The 27,038-nt window shown below is 44.5% G+C and overlaps 1 protein-coding gene across 6 annotated transcripts in view; it reads right to left on the minus strand.

Moving 5' to 3' along the window:
* The window catches only part of EHBP1 (EH domain binding protein 1), a 365,541-nt gene that overhangs the window by 143,428 nt on the left and 195,075 nt on the right, over positions 1-27,038 (minus strand). For all 6 annotated transcript variants that reach the window (XM_066595508.1, XM_066595507.1, XM_066595505.1 and 3 more), the window contains 2 exons: positions 12,773-13,657; positions 6,470-6,613 (listed from right to left, as the gene is read on the minus strand). In XM_066595508.1, coding sequence (XP_066451605.1) covers positions 6,470-6,613; positions 12,773-13,657 — 1,029 coding nt within the window. The remainder of the gene's footprint in view (positions 1-6,469; positions 6,614-12,772; positions 13,658-27,038) is intronic.

The following is a 27,038-nucleotide window of genomic DNA, read 5'->3' on the forward strand; positions in this document are numbered from 1 at the left end:
CTCCAAACCCTCCGTCCATCCTCCCTCCGTCCATCCTCCCTCCAAACCCTCCGTCCATCCTCCCTCCGTCCATCCTCCCTCCAAACCCTCCGTCCATCCTCCCTCCAAACCCTCCGTCCATCCTCCCTCCAAACCCTCCGTCCATCCTCCCTCCAAACCCTCCGTCCATCCTCCCTCCAAACCCTCCGTCCATCCTCCCTCCAAACCCTCCGTCCATCCTCCCTCCAAACCCTCCGTCCATCCTCCCTCCAAACCCTCCGTCCATCCTCCCTCCAAACCCTCCGTCCATCCTCCCTCCAAACCCTCCGTCCATCCTCCCTCCAAACCCTCCGTCCATCCTCCCTCCAAACCCTCCGTCCATCCTCCCTCCAAACCCTCCGTCCATCCTCCCTCCAAACCCTCCGTCCATCCTCCCTCCAAACTCTCGATCCTCTAACCCAGTGTTTCTCTATTCCAGTCCGCAAGGTCCTCCAACAGGTCATGTTTTCAGGATTTCCGTAGTATTGCACAGGTGATGAAATTATTGTCAGTGCCTCAGACATTGCCACAGGTGTTCTTACTATAGGATATCCTGAAAAAATGACCTGTTGGGGGTCCCCAAGGACTGGAGTTGAGAAACACTGCTCTAACCATATTTAACCTACCCTCCTCCGACCCTCCATCCTCTGACCCTCCTCCGACCCTCCATCCTCCAACCCTCCATCCTCCAACCCACCTCCAACCTCCAACCATCCTCCAACCTCCAACCATCCTCCAACCTCCAACCATCCTCCAACCTCCAACCATCCTCCATCAGCCCTCCATCCTCCATCAGTCCTCCATCCTCCATCAGCCCTCCATTCTCTAACCCGCCATCCACCCATGCTCCAACCATCTTCGAACCATCTTCCAACCCTCCATCCACCCATCCTCCTACCATCTTCAAACCCTCCATTTATGCATCTAAATATTTATCAGTTTATTCATCTATCTCCATCTACCTTCTAGCCATCTAAGGGTGTATTTACACAGGCGAGAATTACACACGTGTTCCATTCAATTTTGATATAGATGGAACTGCATGGGAAAAGAGCCCAATCACTTGAAAGGATTCATGTGCACAAGTGATTTTTTCACAAGGACTGGTCTGAGTTAGAAAAATTGCAGCATGTCCTATTTTTGTGCGGGTCTTGAATGCGAATAGGACAATAATGTGTGGTGTCTCGCACATTGGACATCACACGGAAGGAGTGTCCGTATGCTGTGTGATGCGAATTGTGCACGAGAATCTCGAGAGCAACCCGCATAGCCCGTGTAAGCGCGCCATTACTCATCTATATTTCTATAAGAATGCAACATACAAGCTTGCCTTCGTCTCTTTTTTTATATTCCATTAAAGAGATGCTACATCTAATATCTTACCCACAGTTGTTCTCCAATGTCATTCATTGCTCCACATTGTGATTGTTCTCAGCAAGAGAAACGACGTAATCTTGTAGATATGATACCTTTTAATGGCTAACAAAAATACATGATGTAATAATAGCGAGCTTCCGAACCAACGCAGAGTTCTTCTTCAGGCTTATGGATTGGATCTGAAGAGGCATGCATATTTATACAGACTTATAACATACATACTTATGACAAGGCACAGATATGGTTGTGATTGGTTCGCACTTAAAAGGAATTCTGCAACAGCAAACACACTTTTTTTGTCTAGGCACTGATAGCGGAGTGAAAGTTTTATGGTCCCTAAATTACTGTTGGAGGGGGGAAAAAAGTCAGCAGGCTTGAATTGCTACAAGAGATACACAAACATTTTTAGCTAAACACTGATAAGGGAGTGAAAGTTAATGGTCCCTGAATTACTGTTGATGGGGGTCTTATCTGTATAATAAATGTCTCACACTTCCCATTCACGCATAAATCCTGGGGAATAATTTAACCCAGTATTCAGCGTGTCAAAGGTTGTTATCAATTTATATTCCCAAATTCTTTTGTGGTTTTGTGACTTGAAACCAAGTGGGTGGTTTCAAGTCACAAAACCACAGAAGAATTTGGGAATATAAATTGATAACAACATTTGACACGCTGAATACTGGGTTAAATTATTCCCCAGGATTTATGCGTGAATGGGAAATGTGAGACATTTATTATACAGATAAGACCCCCATCAACAGTAATTCAGGGACCATTAACTTTCACTCCCTTATCAGTGTTTAGCTAAAAATGTTTGTGTATCTCTTGTAGCAATTCAAGCCTGCTGACTTTTTTCCCCCCTCCAACAGTAATTTAGGGACCATAAAACTTTCACTCCGCTATCAGTGCCTAGACAAAAAAAGTGTGTTTGCTGTTGCAGAATTCCTTTTAAGTGCGAACCAATCACAACCATATCTGTGCCTTGTCATAAGTATGTATGTTATAAGTATGTATAAATATGCATGCCTCTTCAGATCCAATCCATAAGCCTGAAGAAGAACCCTGCGTTGGTTTCGAAGCTCGCTATTATTACATCATGTATTTTTGTTAGCCATAAAAAGGTATCATATCTACAAGATTATGTGGTTTCTCTTGCTGAGAACAATCACATTTTGCTCTACTGGCTAACACGGTACCAGATCTTTGTTTTCATTGCTCCACATTATCACTCTTACAGCTAATTATTTAGACCATAAAACTTTCACTCCGCTATCAGTGCCTAGACAAAAAAAGTGTGTTTGCTGTTGCAGAATTCCTTTTAAGTGCGAACCAATCACAACCATATCTGTGCCTTGTCATAAGTATGTATGTTATAAGTATGTATAAATATGCATGCCTCTTCAGATCCAATCCATAAGCCTGAAGAAGAACCCTGCGTTGGTTTCGAAGCTCGCTATTATTACATCATGTATTTTTGTTAGCCATAAAAAGGTATCATATCTACAAGATTATGTGGTTTCTCTTGCTGAGAACAATCACATTTTGCTCTACTGGCTAACACGGTACCAGATCTTTGTTTTCATTGCTCCACATTATCACTCTTACAGCTAATTATTTAGAATGTGCACAACACTCAGAAGTGTCTTTATTTTATAAACAATCTAGCATAAAACACTCATTGTGAACTCTATGCGCAGCAGCCATGAATGTTTGGATCAACGGTGAGCCCAGTGACAGCCTGCAGTGGCCAAGTGCCAAAACGGTATGTCATCACACACCGTACTAAACAAGGATTGGGGGGCCACCTGAGCTTCGGCACTGGAGGAGCAGGGGATTAAAAAGGTGAATACTGTCATTTTAGGCTCTGTTCTTCTGTTTCGCTATAAAACAGAACAAAAAAAATAAAACACCCACTGGATCTGTCAAGATTACATATTCTGACGGCGCCTGACGGAACCCATTGTCTATAATGGCTTCCATCCAGACGATCTTTATACTTCTTTCTAGCATTTATGATGGCACCCCTGGACAGAACGAGCTAACGGAAATCTGAACACAGCCTTATTATTGGGGACAGCTCATCAATTCTTTACTCACGGAAAACCCCTTTACCTCCCTACTAGTCACATTAAAATTGGAAAAACGCTCCTGCAAGCATAACTTTTTTTATTGTAGATTTTTAATTTCTGTCTCATGTAAATAGTTGACATATAAACCAATTGTCTTAATGTATTTTAAGTCTTTATTGACATAAAGACTTGAGATGAGCAAGTATACTCGCTAAGGCACATTACTTGAGCGTGTAGTGCCTTAGCCGAGTATCTCCCCGCTCGTCTCTAAAGATTCGGGGGCCGGCGCCGGTGACAGGTGAGTTGCGGAGGGGAGCAGGGGAGAGCGGGGGGGAGAGAGAGATCTCCCCTCCGTTCCTCCCCACTCTCGCCCGCTGCTCCCCGCCCCCCGAATCTTTAGATACGAGCAGGGAGATACTCGGCTAAGGCACTACTCGCTCGAGTAATGTGCCTTAGCGAGTATACTCGCTCATCCCTAATAAAGACTCATTTTAGTCCCAAGGACCAGTAAAATGTTTTCCAGAGGTAATAACTCTTATCTTAAAGGGGTAATCCGGAAAGAAAAGTTCTTTCAAGTTTTCACCTAGATAGGTGAAAATTGATAGATCAGTGGGGCTCTTACCATTGGGACCACCAGCAATCCCGAGAACGGAGGACCCATGTCTGCTTTATTTCTCAATGCTGGGTTGCTTCTCCCTATCCTGTAACACTATATTGAATGGACCGCTGACCACACCTGCATAGCTTCATTCATTTTAATGGGGCTGACATAGAAAGAAATAGCCAAGCGCTTTGAATTTGGCTATCAGGCCCATTGAAATGAATAGAACAGGTGTGGCCAGTGGTCCATTCACTGTGACATTACAGTGATAGGGAGAAGCAATCCTACATTCAGAAATAGGAGGGACACAGGTCCTCTTTCTCAGGATCGCGGATGTGTGGAATACCCCTTTAATTCAATGTAGCTGTATGAAATCTTGTGTTCTGCAGGATAGGTTGTAGCTTTTATAGGATCCATTTTGGGTCACATGTGATGTATTCAATACATTTTCTTTTTTTTTTCCAGGTGCAAAAAAAATTACAAATCTGCAATTCTGTCATTATTTTTTGGGGACTTCTTTTTACACTGATTGCTGTGTGGTATAAATGACATGATATCTATTCTACAGGTTGTTACAATTATGATAATGCCAAATTTAGAAGCTTTTTGTTAGGCTTTACTAATGATTTGTTTATGAGTCTCCACATTCCAAAACCTATACCATTTTAACTTTTTTTGCTTATGTAGCTGCATCGGGACTTGTTTTTTGTGGGGCGACTTGTGGTTTTCATTGGTATCATTTCAGGGACTTTTTGACTACTTTTTATTGTTGTTTCTGGGAGATGAAATGAACAGAAAACAGCTAGTCTGATGGTCACAAGTCCATATTACCCCCTCCCCTGGGGGTCATCTGTAGCTATGCAAGAATCTATGATGTCTCCTCTTATTTCTGATTGCTCCCCACCCCAAGACTTTTCCCCGGTCTCCTCTGCCCAGAGTGAACTGCGATCTGCAAGTTTAGCTCATGCAGGTTCTACGTGAACCTGCTCAATCTCTGGCTAGAATGGGAATAGAACAACTATTCAGGTCTTGTTTTAAAGGGAACCCGTTACGTCCACACAGCACCATAAACTAAGCTGTGGTGCTGTTAAGGGACTTGACAGGGGGCCGGGTGAGGTATGCTTTTTTATACTCACCTGCTGCCTGGATCCAGCGATGTTCCCCTCTGAAAAGAGTCATATTTTCATGCCAAATGCCAACTTTGGAGTCCCGTGTGCACGATGTCCCATAGACTTCTATAGGAGAGCACGCGTACGGACTCTGAAAAGAGTCAGATTTTGTGCTACGGTCCAACTTCAAAGGGGGACATCACTAGATATACGATTTTTTTTTCACATGCATGAAAAATGGATGTAAATCTGAGGCAAATCGCACGTTTTTAATGGAAAAAATACATCATACACACACAAAAATTGCAGTGAAACTGCAGGTATAATGGTCTGTTTTACATGGACCTACATAACGCTTGTGTGATTGCACCCTTATGGAATCTAACCTTGGGGACTCCCTCCAATAAACAGAACATAGTTTAAGAACTTGGGGTACCTTCATTAATCAAACTACTAACGACAACCTGTCCATCCGTGCGTGAGTGAGTTTGTGAGTGAGTTTGTGAGTGACTTACATGCTCCGCCCCTGATCCCATGACAGTGCCACCATCACATGTCCTGTATGCACATGGCTGCTGTCCGCTAGGTATTCACTAGTATTCTATAGCAACCGGGTTTGTAGTCCGGCTGTGATCGCACAAGGATGCAGAACCTTTGATGATGTCATGTGTTAAGGGGCGGAGCATCTAAGTCATTCACTTGTGATGAGCATCACCGTCATGTGATCAGGGGTAGAGTATGACGGTGATGTCATCACAGGTCATTCATCTCCAGTGCTGTGCTGCTTCTGATTCCTGTTGTATGGGATGAACAATGTATGTAGCAGAGCTGTGTGGCACACTGCACCACCAGAAACAATGGTACTATAATTTCCTAATAATTACTAGTATTTTAAATATAAAGGAGTATTTAAAATGTTTTCTTACACAAATTGGATCATGTAAGACAGTTTTCTGCTTTGAAACACATTTAATCATTCTAAAAAAGGGTTGTAGCTTCTTGGAATGGGATAGGACCTAAATTGTGCCAAAACCTGCACCAAAAGATTTTGACGCAATTTTTGGCATAAGCTAAGCCAACTAACAGGCAGTATAAATGTAGACTACATGGTCTTAAAATTCGAAAGACTGACCATCCAACATAAGCCATTGGGATGAACCTGGTGCCTTTTAAGACTTTTTTAATAGTAAATGTTCCTTAGTGTACCTGCCGTTGTGCGCGGTGCTGCAGTTCAGACTCCTATACATAGCAAAATTAAGGGAATTGGGTCGGTCACCAACGGGAAGACTTACATCACTTAGCTGCTTGGCACGTGTAGTGGCTGCAGCGTTCTGCCTCTGCTTGTTTCCCGCTTTCAGTGCCGCATCCCTTCTGGCCTGCTCCAGCAACAAGCGGGCTCGCTCTTTCAGTTCCTCTTGACGGGACAGCATTCGTTGCTAGAAGGCACAAACAGAAAAACGAAGATCAGAAGAAGAAATCAAACCTACAGATATCTGCACTGGGGGTGGATTACACTTAATATGCAAGTTCTTACTTATCAGGTTGCAGGTTATGGTGGTCCCTGCTAAAAAATAAAAAAATTTGCAGCATATCCTATTTAGGTGCATAGTCACGCACCAAATTTGTCAATTAAAGCAAATTAGGTGCGTGACCATGCTTTTTTTTTTTCATGAATTCATTGACTTTACCGGACATCTAAAAAGACAAATTGAGCCATTTCTCTTTTTCTTTTTGTACGCACATAAAAAATGGAATACACTCACACAAGACTGATGTGAAACGCAGATGCACTTGCAGTGAAATCGGTCAGATTTTCACTGACCATAATCCCCCTTGTCCATGCGAATAGGGCCTTGTAAGCCAATGACTTCTGTAGGCTGTACAGGTCTGTCATATGGACCCGAGACCGCATTATATCAACCCTTTCCAATCCACTGTCTGAAGTCTTCCTACATTCTGATTGAAGCTTGTACAGCTCCAATGTCAGAAGACGTCCGACAGGGTATTCTTACCGTCTATTGTCAGCCACTCTGCTGTCGCAGCCTCTCTGGCGCACACACACTGGCTTCAGCCAGCAGATGGTACCGCTATATAAAGGCAAAAAGAGAAAGCCTTCTAGGAAACCCTGAATCCAAAATTGGACTGGAAAGGGTTAAGCCAAACTAGAACTATTTGAATTTGCTTGCAGAACTTAGAAAATAAACTTGTGACACGGAAGGAAGAGGCTTGTAACATTTTCAAGTACACGAAGGAAATAGATGACACACATCGTGAGACAGTTTATAAGCAGGTGGCATGGCGGTGGATAGCTTCACGTGCGTATTTTTGAGGCACATTTATTAGCTGAAGGTTGTATGATTTTCCCGTGCGGATTTTGACCGATTACGACAGAACTTGCGTGGGAAAAGAACCCATTCGTTTGAATGATTGATTCACATAAGCGATTATTCTCTCAGACTAAAGGTCCGGGTTTGAAAAATTGCTGCATGTCCTACTTTTGCGTGAATCTTTTCAAGGATCGCCTATTACTTTCTATGGGAGCATAAAAAGCAGATTACAACTACATGCCGTGCAACGTGTATGCGAGTGCGACGCATTTTTAATGCATGTTACTACGGGGCGCACATGTGAAAAAAAAATGGATGTAATGGATTTTCATGAGTTTGCGATGTATTTTTGCGATTTTTACACAAAATTTGCATCAATTTTACAAGCACATTTTTTTACTTCTCTGAAGATTTACTTGTTTGTTTTTTTTTAATCACATGGCCCCCATAGCAACATGCATTTTCAAAGCATTGCACTCGCATGGCATGCGATTGCGACCTTTTATGCGATTAGTATAAACAGTTGTGCAATTTTATTCAGATATTAAGAGTATCTGAGCCCAGAAGCACATGTATCTGTTATTAAAAAACAAAAACCCGACATGATGATTGTCAGATCTCCCATAAGGGTGCATTCAGACGAGCGTGTGCTGGTGCGTACATAGGTGCGCATAAAACCGTTGCGCCGACATACGTGCACAACAAACACGTGTGAATGCAGGTCCGTGCAGCACTGAATTCATGGAATGGCCGAGCACTGCCTGTGATTGGCTGAGCGCTGTGACCAATCACAGTCAGCGCTCAGCTGTCATTCAATGAATGGCTGAGCGCTGCCTGTGACTGGATGAGCGCTCAGCCAATCAGACGCAGCCCTTTCAGCAGGTGGGGATTTTAAATCCTTGCCTGCTGAAAGAACTTTATTACAGTGACGGGACCCAAGCGCATAGACACACCTGAGAAGTAAGAGAGGTAAGTATGTATTTTTTTTTACTACAACTAGGATTGATTTTCAAATAAGGGCTTATATTCAAAGCACTTCCCCGAAAATCACTGCGGGGGTGCCGGCATCCTATTGCTTTCAATGGGGCCGCCGGCATCCTATTGCTTTCAATGGGGCCGCCGGCAGCGGTGGCCCCATTGAAATCAATTGGAGAGCTTTGCGATCCTCTGCCACAGCTGTGACAACTGTGGCAGGGAATTCTTTACTCCCTGCGGGGAGTTCTCTTGGCACTGATCACTGTGACAGTGCTGTCACAGTGTTCAGTGATGAGGGGACTCCCCACAGGGAATATTGACACGCACCACGGACCTATGGTGCACGCATGTCCTATTTTTTTTACAGGTGCGCACTTTTGCACGCCTGTAAAACACGAACATGTGAACACAGCATAGGGAACCAATGGTTCTAATAGATGAGCGGTTATGTGCGCACCTATGTACGCAGAAGCACGCGCTTGTCTGAATGCACCCAAAGGATGCACCAAATTTGTGATAGAAATCCTAGAAGTGCATTAATTTTACAGTTATGTAGTGCGAACAAAAATGTGAAATGGAAGACTAAAGAGGATATGCCTACTAATTTTTCTTTTTAATGTAAACGCAGTGCAGATGTGCGCGTTCTGTCCAAGGTGGGTGCCATTTTCCATCTTTGCCTAAAGGGTCCTCTGGTTTAGAAAACCCATTTTCATATACCGTATAAGGTAATTCTGAGTCAGTAGAAGGGGGCCCTCTGTTCAGGATCCACATCTCTTGGCCAGAGTGGAGAGTGTGTACAAAGGGCACTTCATGCTCTGGAGGACCTGGCCTGCCCTGCATTGCACGGACAAGACATTGACATGAATGGATACATTGTAATACTTCATTTTCCCTGTGGAGGTGCTGTAGCGAAATTGTACACTTACTTGCATATTTCCCCAAAGTTTAAAACTGATTACTGGGGGACAGTGTGTATTCAACGTATTGTTAATGGAATCTTCTAACAAAAGGGATCATCCAAAGTGGAGAGCCTTTCTAGGAAAGAAGAAATCTCCGAAATCAGGTGTCAGACCCTTTTTAAAAGTGGGACTCTGGCCTTTTTTCAATGAATGACTTATCCTCTGAATTTGTTGAGCCTGTAAGATCGGGTTTATTTAATAGTTTTCAAAGTAACACATTAGGACAGGGGACAGTGTTATGACTATTGGTGTGAGAGAACTTTCATACCATGGAGGTAACACGAAGACAGGATCAGAAGGAACAGGAAGTGCACTCGAATTGTGGCACTCCCACCGAGTTCAATGGTTGCTGGCCCTCCCACTTCCTCCACTGACCGCTGATGCCAACATCTGGTTGGTTGCACTAATAGCGGGCTGGACGATTAGCTAATAGATGGGTGGAACCCCACCCATCAACTACTGCTGACCTATCCAAAGGTCATCATTTGAAAAAAGGCCAAAATACCCCTTTAACTTCACATTACCCACTGACTGTTTCTCGTCCGTTTTCTGCAAATTCTACTGTAACATGGGGCAGGCTCGTAGGCTAGCTTGAGTTGCACCGCACTTTCCCAAGTTAACTCCGTGGTGTGCAAGTTCTCGTATACCGATACTCGTAACACTGTCCATTATCCTAATGTGATGACTTGAAAACAATGAAATAAACCCGAACTTACAGGTTCAGCAAATTATTAATTTAATAGGCTAATTACCGACATGTAATTTGGAAGAATAGAAAGAAAGTGTCATAAGTCAGTTAGACTCCCAGCTACTGTGCTGTCATTAATCTGTGACGAGACATAATGACTGGGAGAGATTTACAATCCAGTAAGCTATGTGAAGTAAGTGATTTACGACCTGAGAGGAACCAAAAGTGACACGCGTGCAGTAAAGCGCATAAAGACGCCCCAGCCCTCTAATTTGTAATCTGTATAAACAAAATGTGTCTTTGTTAATGTGCATAATGCAAGGTTAGGTTATGAAATTTAGGAAGCGCTCCTACTTGTCGATTCTCGGGTGGCAGACGTTCCTCCCTTGCTGTCTGTACTCAGAAGATTCCTTAATAACCACAAAAATAATATACAACACAGCTGAACGCACTCAGTTCACGGATGATACAGTCTATCAAACAAGGCTGTCAACTTGTACCCAAGAGCTCCAGGCCAATTACATCAGACTTACATGTGATACATACTTTTTTCTGTAGCAGAACCTCTTAACAGGCGGAGACGGGCCACATCAATCTGTGACCTGCACAAAGCTCCGCCTTTGTAGAGGAGGTTCCTTGCATGTGGCTTCTCTGCTGTTGGCGGCTGTAGACTCTGTTATATACTAGTAGTAGTAGGGATAGCATAGCAATACAAGAACTTTGCGGTAAATTTATTAACCCGACATCTCCGAAGCCTGGCTAAGTATGATTTCCCCCAGCACACGGTACGCTGAATACATCAGGAGGCGCAGGCCTCTTCATGTATTCAACGCATTCCTGCCAGGTCCATGCGCCTTCTGAGAAATATACACCTGGTTCCGACCAAACATACATTTCTGCAGACTTTACGCCAGTTTCTGGCATAAAGTATGCATAAATCTGTAGGTCTGGGATGGCGGGGCCGATGCAGACTGAAGAAAAGTCACAAATTTTTGCATAAATCTCCATTTGGGTAAAAATTTGTAACTTTTTTATACCAGAAACTGGCATAAACAGTTAGTAAATGTGCCCCTCGGTTCTTGAGCTCAACACGTTCACACAAATCTCGCACACATATGAACCCCATGCTTTTGAATCGAGTTACACACATGAGTGATTTTGTCCAATATTTTTGAGTTAATTTTAATAGAATAGGAAAAGGCAATACTGATTAATGGGGCAATGAGGGGTAATGAGGCATTATAACTAAAAAGGGTCATATGAGTCAATGGGGCATTTCTAACAAGGTCACAAGGAGTACTATTACTAAACGGGGCCATGTGGGGCAATGGAGCATTATTAATTAACGGGGCATTACTACTAAAAGGGGGCGTGCGACGCAATATTATTAAACGGGGTTAAGAGGGGTATTATTACCAAATGGGGTCATGAAGAGGAGCATTATTACTGAACAGGGCCACGAGGGGAATTACTAGTTAAAGGAGGCAGGAGAGGCATTATTACTGGGTGGGAAGAATAAATACAGCATTATTATTGATTAGGGGTGCTTTTTTGTGTGTGGGGCACTAAAAAGTAGATAATAGTACTGTGTGTGGCACCGCGGGTCGCATTATTACTATCTGGGGCATTATGGATGGGAAAAATGGGAAATTGAGGAGCCACAGATGTCTGTATGTCAAATTCTGCAGACACTAATTGTAAACAAGAGAAGTTGTCATGGTGGTCTGTGCCTTATGGACAAGAAAAGGTAAAGTGAAAGACTCCCGTCAGAGAATCTAACAGGTCGAAACGTAGCTGTATCTGTTGACATGGTAGAATAAATCTTTCTACACTTTTTGAACCTACCTATTCTGCCACTCTGTTTCTTTCCAGTCAGAGGTGAAATCAGTCGTGATCACTGGATGTAACAGTACTGTAATCAGTTACATAGTCTGCAGAGCTGATATCTACTGCTATAAGCTCACTGTATTAAGGGTAATCCTTGTCTTTGTATTCTGTTTTCCAGTTCTCAGTTTGATGTAGATCCGCAGCAGAATTTCCCCCCTTCAATTGAGACTATATCAAAATCTGGAGGGGAGGGGTTTGGTGTGTTTTGTGCGTGTGTGTGTGTGTGTGTGTGGGGGGAGCGGGGTTGGGTAGGGGGGGGGGGGTGAGGCAAGTTGCTTGAACAGCCCTGAGTCTTTGGTCCCCTGAATTCGCCATTGACTGCAAAATTTCCATGACTGGGTATGCTAAGGCAGGAAAGTATGCAGGTTGTACATATCCAATAAAGGATCAAAGGCAGGAATGATAAAATAGATAAATCAGTCCAAAAGTGAAACCTTACAGAGATTACCGGTCTAGCGACAGGTAAAGGACATTTTTTTTTCCTAGAAACTGTCAGTAAAATATTCAGCATTCCTTTGCCTCCACCTAGATAGACTCCCAAAAACCAGATATGACACATTATGATTTATTAGGTGGGGCAGTTTGTGAATTTAATTAACCCCGTTTTACGTAACTATATCAAAACAATTTTCCGTTCACACTTCTACATTAATGATGAGGGAAATGAAATTGAGCAGACATAAAAGAGGTGTATGCCTACAAGACAAACACAAAACATGAATACAGGCAAGACATTGCAAGCCGTGGGGGATCACCTACCTCGGGTGTTTTTCCAGTTTGATCAGAATGGTTCGACGCTGTTTTTGCAGCATCCAGAAGGGCACTAATGCCAGTTTGTGGAATAGATGGGACTTTAAGGGAAGTATCCACAACTTTTTCATAGGAGTCCCCAACTAGTCCAGTAGATGAAACATTGGTGGTTTTTACTTGGGTGCTATTTTCAAGTCCCTTACATTCTTGTGTGGAGGGGGGACTATGCTTTACTTGCTCCGGTAAACCATGTCCATGAGGTTCTCTAGACACTTTGCCAGAAGATGAGACTTCCTTACTAGTATCAGAGATAGAAGACAAATCACTAAGATTGGCAACGTCTGGTTTCAGCAACTTCCGTTTAGCAGCAGTTGGCCGTGCTTGGGAGTGACTTGTATAGGTGCCATCACACCTCTGTTCCTCAGGTTCAAAAGTTCTACTGGAGCCCTGGATTTCTAGGTGTTGTCTAGTCCTAGGTGTAGGAAAATCACCATCGTTGTTGGCTTGTTCACTTACGTCTTGAGATTTGCCATCATGGTTCCTTATTACACTGTCACTAGTTATAGAGGACTCGCTCTGTGACACAACATCTGGCATGGTGACCACTGCTTCCTGATGCTCCGATACGGGTTCATTATGCAAATCACTAAGTTCAGCATAAAACTTTTCCTGGTCAATGGAGCTGTTTGTGTCCGTTTCGTAATTGCCAACCTTGTATGTGCTTTTACTACTGTTCTCTTCAATCTGAACCACATTTAATTCTTGTCCACAAAAATGTGCCCGGATTTGATACAGGTAGGTCATGACAGTCAACTTGTCTGGTATTGCTAATAAAACCATGTCAGATGGCTCCAGTAATCGAGAAATTCCTATACTGGCAAGTCCATCGTACGCCTGAAAGAAGAAGATTTAAAAAGGTTTTAAAAAATGGTAAAGGTTACATGGTCAGGTTATTACAAAGACTACTTTCTTTTCTCAAGATATTTTAGTTCCATTTTTGACTAGAACAATGGCGTCCTGAATCCTGAAAATTAATACAATGCCAATTTATTCTTACCTGGGATAAATCCCAGTTATAGGGGTTTTCCAGATTTAAAACTATTGATGGCCTACACTCGTGCACGGAGCTGAGCTGTGCAGGAAGCAAACAACTCTGTTCCCACTGCAGTGGCATGCCTTAGTGTTACAGGTAAGGTTTCAATTCACTTCAATGGTAATGTTGCCTGTAATACCATACCTGGCCACTGCAGCTGGAATGGAGCTGTGTGCTTCCTGCAGAAATCAGTTCCATGTATGAGTGCAAACAGCTGATTCGTAGGAGTCCTGGCTAGCGGACCCATGCCAATTTACTACTGAGGGCTTATACTGAGGACCTGAATTGCTTGGTTGCCCAAAAACCACAATGGAATCGGCAAAAACAAGGGGATAGAGAAGAAGCTCACGCATAGGTAATATGCCACCTCGAACCTCCTGTCCAGGAGAGGGGTCATTTTAAGAACAGTACAGAGAGGTAGTGAATACATGGCAGATTTAATATAGTAAGTTCTGTTGGATTTTAAACTTTACTACAAATTCAAGGTATCTGCAAAGAAGAAAGCCTTTTTCTTTGAGAAATCAACCCCAGTATCACAGGCCTCTGCTGTGAATTCAATGATGCAGCTTGTCTCCTCCTTGCTGTGTATTCTGCACCTATTTTCCGCCCTTTAGGTCACATGACTATCACTCTGACTCTGTTCTCTGCCCTGTAGTTAAAGAGGTTTCCAGGACTACATAATTGATGACCTATCCCCAGGATCAGTCATTAATAGAGAAGAGCGAGCGTACTCGCTAAGGCAAATTACTCGAGCGAGTATTGCCATTTTCGAGTACATGCCCGCTTGTCCGAAAAGATTCAGGGGCCGGCGGTGGAGAGCGAGAGGAACAGGGGGGAGATCTCTCTCCCGCTCCCCCATGCTCACTCCCGCAACTCACCGCTCACTACCGCCGGCCCCCGAATCTTTTGGCACGAGCGGGCATATTCTCGAAAATGGCAATACTCGCTCGAGTAATTTGCCTTAGCGAGTACGCTCGCTCATCTCTAGTCATTAACCCTTTCCAATCTACTGTCTGATGTCTAAAGACATTCTGATTGAAGGCTGTACAGCTCCGATGTCAGAAGACGTCCAGCAGGGAATTATTACTGTAGATTACTGGCCACTCTGTTGTTGGGGGGCCTCTCCAGCATGTCCCATAACGCAGTACTGGCTCTAGCCAGCAGATGGCGCCATTGTATAATGGCAGAAAGAGTAAACCCCCTAGGAAACCCTGAATCCAAAAATGGATTGCAAAGGGTTATTAGTTGATCGGCAGGGTCCATCATTTGAGATCCTCGACGATCAGCAGACTGAAGAGTCAGCAACGCTTGGGTGAGTGTTGTAGCCTCTTCTCAGGCTAGTAAAGTCATGTTTATTGTTAACAAGGCATTAGCGAGGCTCAATCCCATTCAAGTGAAAGGGACTGAGCTTCAATACCAGGCACAGCCGCTATACGATGTACGTCGCTGTGCTTTCAATCAACTCATTGTTGCGAATCAAGATTGGTGGACCCCACCAATCAACTATCGATGACCTATCCTAGGCATAGGTCATCAATAGTGCACTGCTGGAAAACTCCTTTAATAATGAAGGGGAAGAACAACAGAACTGGATTCTTCACAGCAGAGGTCATTGATATTGTGAAGAATCTTCCCCTATTTCCAGGGGCCAAAGATGGGAAAATTAATGGAACCAGCAAATCTCCCTCTAAGCATCACTCTCTTCTGTCCAAAGTCAACTCCTCAAGAAACACCACCTAGTCAACTTTTCTATTTTACGGTTCACAATGTCCCATAACTCTTCTTAGATCGTTAAAGCATTTATTTCAAACTTGCACAATTGTATAGATGGTGGTCCTACTGCCTTCCCGAGCCTTATTGCCATCATTAAACCCTTTAGACCTACAGAATTATAAAATCTTCTCTAAGACCTTTAAACAGATCCCGGGCCCGACTCAGTGACCGTCACTTACACACATGGTTTTATGCCTGATAGGACTTTAAAGAAGATCTCAAGTGTGTCCTCAGAAGCAGTTATCTGTGTAACACCGGTCTAATATTTTCCAGACCACGTCCTTCTGGTGATTGACAACCGGAGTCAGATCAGAGTTTATCAACCTGGATCAAGCAACAAGCTTTCCAGTGGTGTAAAGATATCACTTCCAATCTGCAACTCCTGAGGACTCGATTTATTTACTGCAAGTATTCCAGGAGATTGCTACTCGCAGGAGAATCTCGTTGTCCGGGTTTAGCGATAAAAAATAATTATTGTAAATTATAGCTAACCAGTTAAAATTTTTTAAGTAAGGGAGGTTCACCCTAAAGTAGACTATACCGTAGATTGTAAGTTTGTAATTTTTGCTACTTTTCTTTAAAAAGGTTGCCCAGATACAATTTTTTTTCCAATAGCTTACATTTCCATAAAATAAAAATAGTAATAACGTACCGATCCCCTGATGCTCCTGTGACAACACTTCCCAAATCCTCACCAGCCACTTTTCACCCGGCTTACACAATATGTAACTGCTGCAGCCAATCACTGGCCATAGCAGTGATGCTTAGGCATCATCGAGATCACCGATGCAACTAATGATGTCATCGTTGATTTGATCCAGGTGAACAGAGACGAATGGGGAACCTGGGAGACGTTGACACAGGAGTGGTTGGGCACTGTCAGGTCCTGCTCATAACATTATATTTTTTGCATGGATATCGATGTGGAATCTGCATAGTTTTAGCCTACCATTGAGTTCAATGAGATCTACGGCGCAGTTCATATGGCAAAGATTTTTCCACATCATGGGAAAAAAAAGTGACGTCAATTCTTGACATGGAATTCGCGTGAGAAGATCTACACATGGATGTGCTTCGTTAACATAGATTTTGAAAAGTTGGAATCAGTGCAAACAATACACAGTGTGAACGAGGCCTTAAGGCCTATTTACACGGAGCGATGATCGCTCAAAGATCGCTCAGACGACAGTGTGAGTGACAGCTTTGAGCGATCATTTTGCATACATTTTTAAGTAGCTACTTAAGAGTAATTAGGTGTGCAAATGAAGCCTTAGCTGAAAGCAGTTAATAGCCTGAGGGCTCTTATCTGCTTTCAGTTCTTTTGTTCTCCAGCGGAAAACAATGCTATCAGCACTACCTGAGGAGAACTGCTGATAAGGCTGAAGGACGATTTTTAGGTTGGACTGAATTTAACGATCAGCTAGCAGTGCACGAAAAGTGCACGATGGCCGCGCGCTTAGACCCAACTATTATCGCTCAAACGATCGCTTTTTAGCGATTTTTCAGCGATCATCGCTCCGTGTAAATTGGCCTTTAGATGCAAATCCACAGCATAAATCTGAAACTCAGTCTGAAGCTTGGTTATACGGTTGCCCTGTGCCAAAATTTATGGCTGTGAACTAGGCTTTAGAGTTTATTCGCATGAACATGTTTGATTTCAGTTTGTGACAAACAAAGCAAATGTGATGCTGTGACATCAGTATACATCGTTTGTGTCAGGTTTTCATGCCTGTAAGTGATCTGTGTGTCATCTTTTTTGTCTAAACGATCTGAAAAAAGTTGATATGCCTAGAAGACCCATTTGAGGCCACCATAACGGTTCTAAAATCATACCCCACTAACAAAACTGGGACGAGAATCTCTGTAGTTGGAAATAAATAAATCTTGTTATTTGTATAGCGCCAACTTATTCCGCAGCTTTTTCAGATAATTTATTTATTACCCCCCACCAAGCTGGGTACTCATTTTACCGACCTCGAAAGGATGAAAGGCCAAGTCAACCTTGAGCTGGTTACCTGAACCATGCAGGGATTGAACTCACACAACCTTCTGGTCATGAGCAAGAGCTTTGGACTGCATTTCTGCTGCCTTAACACTATGCGCCACATGAGGCTCTCCTGCAACAGTGCGTCCCAAGCCTGTCCTCGAGAAACCCTAACAAGATATGTTTTGAGGATTTCCGAATGTTGCACTGAGGATTTAGTAAGTTTCAATAATTTTCATATGAGAAACCCTTCCATCATGGCATGTGGGGGGTTCCTTAAGTACAGGTTTGGAAAAACTGACTTAGAACAGCTGCGTTTGCTATTTTAAAGCCAAGTATTCTCCTACTCAAATAACTAACATCAAACTACCCCTAAAACTATAATACCGTAGTATGTCATGATGTGCATTTCAAGCACATCTTAAGGACAGCATGACAATGCCTTAGGTCAAGGTATGTACTCCTTGGGGTAAATGTACCTAGGAAGACAAATGCAGGGTCATATAAAGTAGTTTCCAATGTCCTTCAAGATTATTGGAACTTTGCTCAGTTCGAATTGTTGCACATACTTGGATTCTATCTTTTTTTTCTGGCCATCGGCATTGTATTTATGGCATGTACCTATGTAAATGTGGAGGAGAGCCACTGCATACATTCTAGTGGCCAGTTTCAATGTTCAACATTTACGGAGGCCCAACTGAAAGAACTCCATCAGTAGATGATGCTTTCTGAGATAAGGACAACCCAACACTAATCGGTCTTTGACTTTATCTTTGTTGATCCCCTTCCCCTCCTGTTTGTTATGTAATTGGAGTCATTTGTTCTACTGAAGAAGCACCCAAGATAACCAAACCAGCCCGTATACAATCACACTTATCAGATACGAACTACCACTATGTGATAACTACCACTATGTCAGAGGATGGTGAGAAGTGATGGATGTAAACCTCTGCACCGAACAAGGAACCTTCTATTATGACAAACTCTTAACTCTTTGCAATCCACTGTCTGACGTCTTCAGACATTCTGATTGAAGGCTGTACAGCTTCAATGTCGGAAGACATCCAGCAAGGGATTCTTACTGTATATTACTGGCCGCTCTGTTGTCGGGGGCCTCTTCGGCATGTCCAATACCGCAGTACTGGCTCTAGCCAGCAGATGGTGCCGTTGTATAATGGCAGAAAGAGAAAGCCCCCTAGGAAACCCTGAATCAAAATTGGATTGCAAAGGGTTAAGGTCCTTTTAATCTGCCGCTGCCAACGACCACTGACTCATAATGAGCGTGTTGGCCAGCGCTCCTTGTCTCTGTGTAGAGAAGTCAGATTTTCTGCTCTACAGGGATGTTCGATCACGAATACAATCGTTCGCCCCTATCCAGCTGTCACTGATGAGAGATGTGCAGCCAACCAGCAAGCATTTTTATGCTCCCCTATATGGCGCGATCAGGTGATCAACAGGCGTTTGCTTAGTCATCAGCTGATCTTTTGTCCTTCGAATGAGCTTTTGTAGGAGGACCTTAAATTATTTACAGCTGGAGCATATAGAATATATACACTATGAGCAAAAAAATATATGTTTTCTTGTTATGCCTACCTGTAAAGCATTCTACCACGACATTCTGTAGGTTGTGAACTGTATATCAGTGCAGCATAAAATGGGTTACCAATGCAAGTGCCACATTATGTTCTTACAACGTTTTCCTGGATATCATCAACCCCCTTAAATAACTGCCCCGTTATTAGTTATTGGCATGTCCAACATTCCATTCTGTATGAATAACCCTACACATACTTTTTTCAATATTCTCTTATTATTAACTTTTTGGGAAGGTAAAAAAGTTAGGGTAGAGTGATGAGAAAAAGTGGAGTGCTTTACAATAACCAACCGGACAGCCCTTGATGCAGCAGGGGTAAGCGCTGGAGTAAACAGTATCACACTTATGATCTTAAGGGATCCCGAAGGGTGGGTTATAGAGCAAATATCAGATTATACATGGCATCAATTGGTAACAATAATGTGCAAAAGACTAAAATACCCGAGGGGATATAAATTTATCTTGTATTTGCCATTTCTTATTTTCCTCTCCCTTTATTTCCTCCTTCCCCCTCCCTCCTCATCAGAGGTGAAAAGAGAAAGCTTGAGTTAGTGAGATTGGATCAAGATATATTACTTATACACTGCCCCCCCCCAAAAAAAATTAGACACACCCTGAAAATAAGCCCTAGCCGCATTTTTGCGGAAGCTTGAAATATAAGCCCTACTCCAAAAATAAGCCACAGTCACACTACATTAAAAAAAAAGGAATACATTGGTCGATCCCGGTCCCCTCTGCTCCACTTCATAGCTCCGGCGCGGTACAACATCACTTCCAGATTACGGGATTCATAAACCCAGCCTGCAGGAAGCGATGGCTATGATTGGTTCATCGACCGCTGCTCAGCCATTCAATGTAATGCTGGATAAACCAATGCAATGGCTGAAGAGGAGTGGGAGGGACCTATACTGAACCTGCTAAGTATAATAAGACCTATCCTGAAAATAAGACCTAGTGTCTTTTAAGGGAAAAATGTATATAAGACAGGGTTTTATTTTGGGGGGGGGGGGGGGGAACACGATAGTAACCAAAAAGGAATTAAATCAACTGAACCAAATTACAAAAAATAACCCACAGAACAAAAGGCTAAGCACCTTGTATATATGGACAGGACTGGAACTCCCCATAATAGAGCAGAGATAAACAGGCTGTCTGATTGGTATGCGCTAAAATCTGATGTCTGGAGAAAAATGAAACCACGGTCTTAAAGTAGTGTCATTCTCCGATTCTCTGGAGGTTCTAGAATCTGCAACCAGTTTTTTAATTCTTTGCAAGTTATAGATTTCTTGGAACAACGCCATGATGGAAGGCGTTCTGCAGCTCTTACGAAGACAGGGGATTACTGTTCTAGCTGCTATAAGAAGGAACCTAAGCAAGTTTTTGGAAAACGTTTCAATGTACCAAGGATCACAGAGAGAAGAGGAGGGACGGGGCTGTTAGGGAGACGTGTTCCTGTTATTTTATGGATACCATCTATCACTTTTACTCAGAAGACCTGTAGGAGAGGACAGGCCCACTAAAAATGTACCATGATCCCTTGAGTCTGCCTACATTGCCAGCATCTATCGGAGACGGTTGGGAACAATGAATGGAGAATAGCTGGGACTCTGTACCAACGAGTCAAAATTTTATAGTTGGTTTCTTTTTTATTTTGCATGATATAGACATTTTGTGACCAAGTAAAGGACTCTATCCAGTCCGGGGGGTAAGAAAGTACAATTAAGTTCCTTTTCCCAGCAGGTAACAGGTCGGCACAGAGGAGGAGAGGGAATTCAATATCAAATTATACATAGCTGAGATTGTTCTACCTGGAGGGGATGTGAGCAAACGCATGGACTCAAAAGGGGTTAAAGCACAATGTAATTTCAGAAAGGCCTTACTCCTCTTTTCGAAATGACATAATTGAATATACTACAAATATTTGACTGAGGAGCGGAGTGGCTCAGCGATTAATTCTTCATAGGACTTCATAGACATATTAGTGGTGACATGATGGAAAGCTAAGGAGGTTGAAGTGGATGAGCCCAATAATTCTGGAGCTTTTGCCCCAGTAGAAAACTCAGGTCACCTATTATGACTGAATGGACCATCTGGGGTAAAGAGACTGGTAGTGGAGAGATAGGATTTACATGTTTCCACAAGGGTGCGTGCAATATAAGGTATGGCGTATAGAGGAGAAATCTCCCAGAAGGTCAGTCTCACCCATGGGAGGGCAGTTAATGGAATTGGGGATAAAATGGTTTCTAATTATACCCAAAGTTTTGATTAATTGTGATGGAAGAAATCGAAGATTCTGGTTGCTACAGCAGATATGTGATATAATCAACAATCGGGCAAAGCTAAGCCGCCAGTGTGGATGACTTCATCAGGCACTGGAAGATATTGCAACAGGGGACTCTGTGCAGGTATTGGTGCAGTCACCAAGTAGGTGGTGGTTGTGGAGCTAGCATGACTATGAGGGGAGACTGTTACAGAATGTGCCAATTCAGATTCAGTCTCTTGGAGGTGTGCTTCAGTGGTTTCTTTGAGGAAGGACTACAACTCCCATTGGAGTGTTCAGGATTTCCATTTTCTGGTGTAGCTGCAGCTGAAGTAAAATAAAAAAAGCTGTCTGCAATGTGGATGGTTGGGCCAGGTTGCAGGGGATCTGAGCCCCAAGGATGGCAGTGCTGCAGGTTGGTCCCTTAGGAATAAGCTTTGCTGTTGGAACTCTGGCAGGTTCCAACAGCATGTGAGTGCACTAGGGACATTGAAGTCAGGCCCAGTACAGACTCACCAGGAGAAGATCCTGCTATCTTCTCAGCAGCTCTGATGGTTGCCTCAGATGGTGATTCAGGTTGTGGGAAGGAGACAATACGCTGGTCTTCTGGGCAACGTGGAGCTAGGCCCATGTCTCGAATTCAGTTGGCCTGCAATCACAGAGTGGCTGAAAGAAGTTAAAGATTGGCAGGGCTGATGGCTGGGGTGATGAAGGGCATTTGGGTGCTCTTTTGTTGCGAGATTTGCCCATATTAGTGCTGAAGTTCTATTATAGTGGTGGTCCAGATGGACCTTACAGGATCAGCTTCCTCTCTCCAGAGCGTCAAGCCATGCCCTCCCTACACACTTTTATTGCTAACCTAAATCTATAGAATACGGTTTAATGGCCTTGTCATTATGTTAACAGTAAAATTAGATTTGCTATAACTTTTAATGAACATAAGATAACTGTAGGACATTTTCAAAAATTTTTAGACCATTACTGCAATATTTGGGTTTCATAGAAGGGGGAAAGGAAGAGACGGAAAACGAGAAACGGAGAGCTTTCTGGTATACAAGTTGTGTATTAGAACATGACTTTTAAGTGCAGTTTTAGAAAGTTTTAAGGTTTTCAAAAATTAATAAGAAAGGCCATCCTACACGTTTCACTAGTGATCCATGAATAGAGGCTCATGGTAGAACAGGGATGGAAAAATGTGCTTTTGCTGGAGTGGCCCTTAAAGGATTTGTCAGTATGAGCACTCTAACCACTTTACAGCTACACAGGCAACAAGTTATGAAAGCAGGTACTTTTTCGGCAATTTGTTCTACAGCAGCTCTTCTGTGGAATCGGACCCATTGCCTTCACTCCCTACGACCATCAATGAGTCTTGGGCGGCCATGATCCTCCTGGTGGTTTACTGATTGTCCTTCCTCCTTGGACTACTTCTGGTAGGTGTTAACCAACAGATACTAGGAACACTATAAAATTTTCTGTTTCAAAGACGCCCGGACTCTCTTGTCTAGTCATCCCAATTTGCTCCTTATTGAAGTTGTGGAAAACCTCAGGGTGCTCTTACATAAATGCCAATAGGACATAGCTATTTAGTTCTTTCAGGCTGCACCTTCATGATTAGTCCAGCAATTATCAGGAAAGACAGGAATTAGGTCCTAACTGTTAATTCCTTTTCCTGAAGTCATCCTGACAGCATACACCTGGAGGTTGTCTGCTGGACACCTGTTGGGACAGGAAGCGGAAAATACAAAAAGGCAACTCCCACCACCGGCTCACCAGTGTGTACCAAATAACTACAGTGACCCGGCTTTGCTTAACCAATCATCTTTAATACAGCAATCATAGTACCATACGTTACTTCACGTAAAATTAACTCAAGGGGAGGGAAAAGCCCCTATGCTGTCAGGATGACTTCAGGAAAAGGAATTAACAGGTAGGACCTAATTCCTGTCTTCCCCTTGTCACCCTGACAGCATACACCTGGAGAAGTGCCAACAACTAAGGGCTTTAGGGAGGGACCACCGCCTGTAGCACTTTCCGCCCAAAGGCCATATCACGGCTGGCCCCCAGGTCCAGGCGATAGTGTTTACTGAAGGTATGAGTGCTCGACCATGTGGCGGCTCTGCCGATCTGGTCGGTTGTCGCCTGGGCTCTCTCCGCCCAGGAACAGGCGACCACCCTAGTGGAATGGTTCTAACGTCGCCCGGGAGTGGGATCCCCTGGGATCTGTATGCCTCTTCTATGGCCCTCCTGACCCAACGCTAAGGAGTCCTTAGTAGCGGCCCCTCCTCTGCGTGGACCCTGAAATTGAATAAAGAGATTGTTAGACTTCCTGAAGGAATGTGTGACCTCCAAATACTTCAGGACTGCTCGTCTAACATCTAGATTATGGAACCTCTGTTCCGTGGTGTTACGGGGTTCTTGGCAGAAGGAGGGAAGTACTATTCGCTGTTCTCTGTGGAAGTCTGTGAGAACTTTCGGTTGGAAAAACGGGTCAGGCCTGAACTCTATTTTATCTGGGAAGGTGGTCATGTACTGGGGCCTAATAGAGAGGGATTGGATCTCCCCAATCCGTCTGGCGGATGTGATGGCAACTAGAAAGGCAACTTTATAGGAGAGGATCTTTACTGATAGATCTTCCAGGGGCTCAAAGGGGTGTGCGCAGAGGGCCTGCAAAACAAGGTTCAGGTCCCAGGGGGCATGGTTTCCCTTATATAGGGGTGGAGTCTGACTGCCCCTTTCAGATATTTCTTAATTAGCCTATGGTCGCCTAAGGGGAAGTCGAAGGAGGCCCCAAGGGCGGCCACCTGGACCTTAAGGGTACCAGGTCTTAGCCCCATGTCCAAACCATCCTGTAGGAACTCCAGTATTTTGTTAATGTCGGGCTGTTGGAGGTCATGTATACTATGCCCCAACCACCTAGAGAAGGTATCCCACACCCTGGAGTATATTTTTCTGGTGGATTGTTTGAGGCTCTCACATAACGTAGTGGTCACCCTCCCTGATAGGCCCTGGCTCAGGTATTTTACCCGCTCAACTTCCAGGCCGCCAGTCTGAACTGTCGGACCTTTGGGCATATCAGGGGACCCTGCTGAAGGAGGTCGTCTCTCTGCGGCAGATGTAGAGGCTCCTGTGTAGAGAGAGCGGCCAGGAGCAGGAACCAGGGTCTCTTGGGCCAGAATGGGGCCACCAGGATAACGGAGCCTGGGGACTCCTGAATTTTCCTTAGGACCCGAGGAATCAGGGGGATAGGTGGGAAGGCGTATGCAAGGTCCCAATCCCAGGCCTGGGATAGTGCATCTATATCCAGGGAGCCCCCGTCTGCTCCCCTGGAGAAAAACCGGGGACACTTGGTGTTCTCCCGAGAGGCGAACAAGTCCACCTTGGGTGTCCCCCATCTCTCTAAAATTAGCTGGAACGCGTGTGGATGTACAGTCCACTCCCCGGGGTCTATCTTCCTGCGGCTGAGATGGTCCGCCATGGAGTTCTCTGGGCCCCTTACGTGGTACGCTGTGACGGAAGGCGTCCGCTGCTCTATCCACCCGAGAACTTTCGCCGCCAGGTCTTGGAGTCGGGGGTTCTGCGTGGATCCCTGGTGGCGGATGAGGGACACAGTTGTTATGTTATCCGAAAAGATCTTAATGTGTCTACCCCTGATCTCTGTCTCGAGGCCCCGAATGGCCTTCCAGACAGCGCAAAGTTCTTTGTAGTTGGAGGATTGAGCAGCTTCCTCCCGGTTCCAGCCCCCTTGGACGTAATGACGGCCTAAGTGGGCCCCCCAACCAGTTGCACGTGCGTCAGTAAAGATGGATACTGGGGATGCGGGGTACCAAGCCGTGGCTATGGCCAGGTTGGAGATAGACATCCACCATTCCAAGGAGGATTTTATCTTGTAGGTAAGGACGACTTTCCGATCCAGGGAGGCGGGGGATTTATCCCAGTTGTTTAGGATAAAGTCTTGGAGGGTTCTACAATGTAACTGGGCCCAAGGGACTACCCCGATGCAAGATGTCATGAGGCCGAGGACCCTCATGCCTCTCCTAAGGGAGACTTCAGTGGTTAGAGAAAGTGCCCGACCCTCATCCTGGATCGTTTTTTGCCTTTCTAGGGGAAGGGATGAGCACTGATGGTGTGAGTCCAGAATCACTCCCAGAAATTTTTTTTTAAATTTTTTCTTCTTCTGCTCGGGCAGAAGACTGGATTTAGAGGAGTTGATGATCCAGCCTAACGACTCGAACAGACAGAGTGTGAGGTTGACCTGGAACTGGAGTTCTGAAGCCGATCCTGCTATAATCAGGAAATCGTCGAGGTATGGGACAATCAACACCTTGTCAGTCCTTAGTGCCACCACCATCTCTAACAGAGAACACCCCGGGTGCGGAGGAAATCCCGAACGGCAGGCACGTAAATTGAAAGTGAGAGACAGAGCCATCTATCACCAGGGCAAATCGCAGAAACCGCTGGGAATCTATGTATCTATCGATGTACATGGTAATATGCGTCCTTTAAGCCCACGGTGGCCATGACACTATCTGGCGCAATTAAGGGGATTGCTGACCGCACCGATTCCATTTTAAATCTTTGATACGCGATAGATTTATTCAGGAATTTCAGATTAATTATAGTTCTATAGGATCCGTTGGGTTTTTTGATTAGGAACAAGGGGGAGTAGCACCCCTTGAATAGTTCTTCTGCGGGAACCCGAGTGATGGCCCCTAGGGACAACAGCTCTTGCACCCCCAACTGGAGGGCCTGAGCAGACGCAGGTGACTGGCAGGGGGTGACCACGAACCTCGGGGGAGGAGGGGAGGAAAATTCAATTTTTGTAGCCATCCGAGACTAGGCGTAAGGCCCAGGGATTGGAGGTCACCCCTACTTGTAGGATCCGGGAAAGCGGATTCTCACCCTTTCCGCCTTTGGGATAGGACCAGCGTCCGGTTTTCCTTTTCCCCTTGTATGCTCTAGAGCAGTGTTTCTCAACTCCAGTCCTCAGGACCCCAAAACAGGCCACGTCTTCAGGATTTCCTTAGTATTGCACAGATGATGTAATTATTGTCAGTGCCTCAGACATTGCTACCAGTGATCTTACTATAGGCCATCTTGAAAACATGACCTGTTGGGGGTCCTGAGGACTGGAGTTGAGAAACACTGCACTAGAGGGAACAAAAGGAGGAGGGTAGGAGGAGGAAGGCCGCTTAAACGATTTCTCCGATGGTAGTCCCTGGCTCTTATCCGATGCCTTCTCTAGGAGAGTATCCAAGGAAGGCCCGAAGATTCTGTGTCCTTGGAAGGGCAGGGAACAGAGTCTATTCTTGGAGGCGTTATCCCCTGTCCAGGCCTTAACCCAGACAGCCCTCCTGGCTGTGTTCGAGAGGGCTGCTGAACGGGCCCCGAACCTCACTGACTCCATAGAGGCGTCTGCCAGGAAGCCGGTTGCCTACTGGAGGAGGGGAAGGCAGCTGGAGATGTCCTCCCTAGAGCCCCTCTGAGAAATCAGCGTCTGGAGTTGGTCTAACCAGACCGACATAGATCTCGCCACAGATGTGGCCGTGATGTTGGCTTTGACGGTCAGGGCCG

This window comes from Eleutherodactylus coqui, chromosome 3 (assembly GCF_035609145.1).
Source record: "Eleutherodactylus coqui strain aEleCoq1 chromosome 3, aEleCoq1.hap1, whole genome shotgun sequence".
NCBI lineage: Eukaryota > Metazoa > Chordata > Amphibia > Anura > Eleutherodactylidae > Eleutherodactylus > Eleutherodactylus coqui.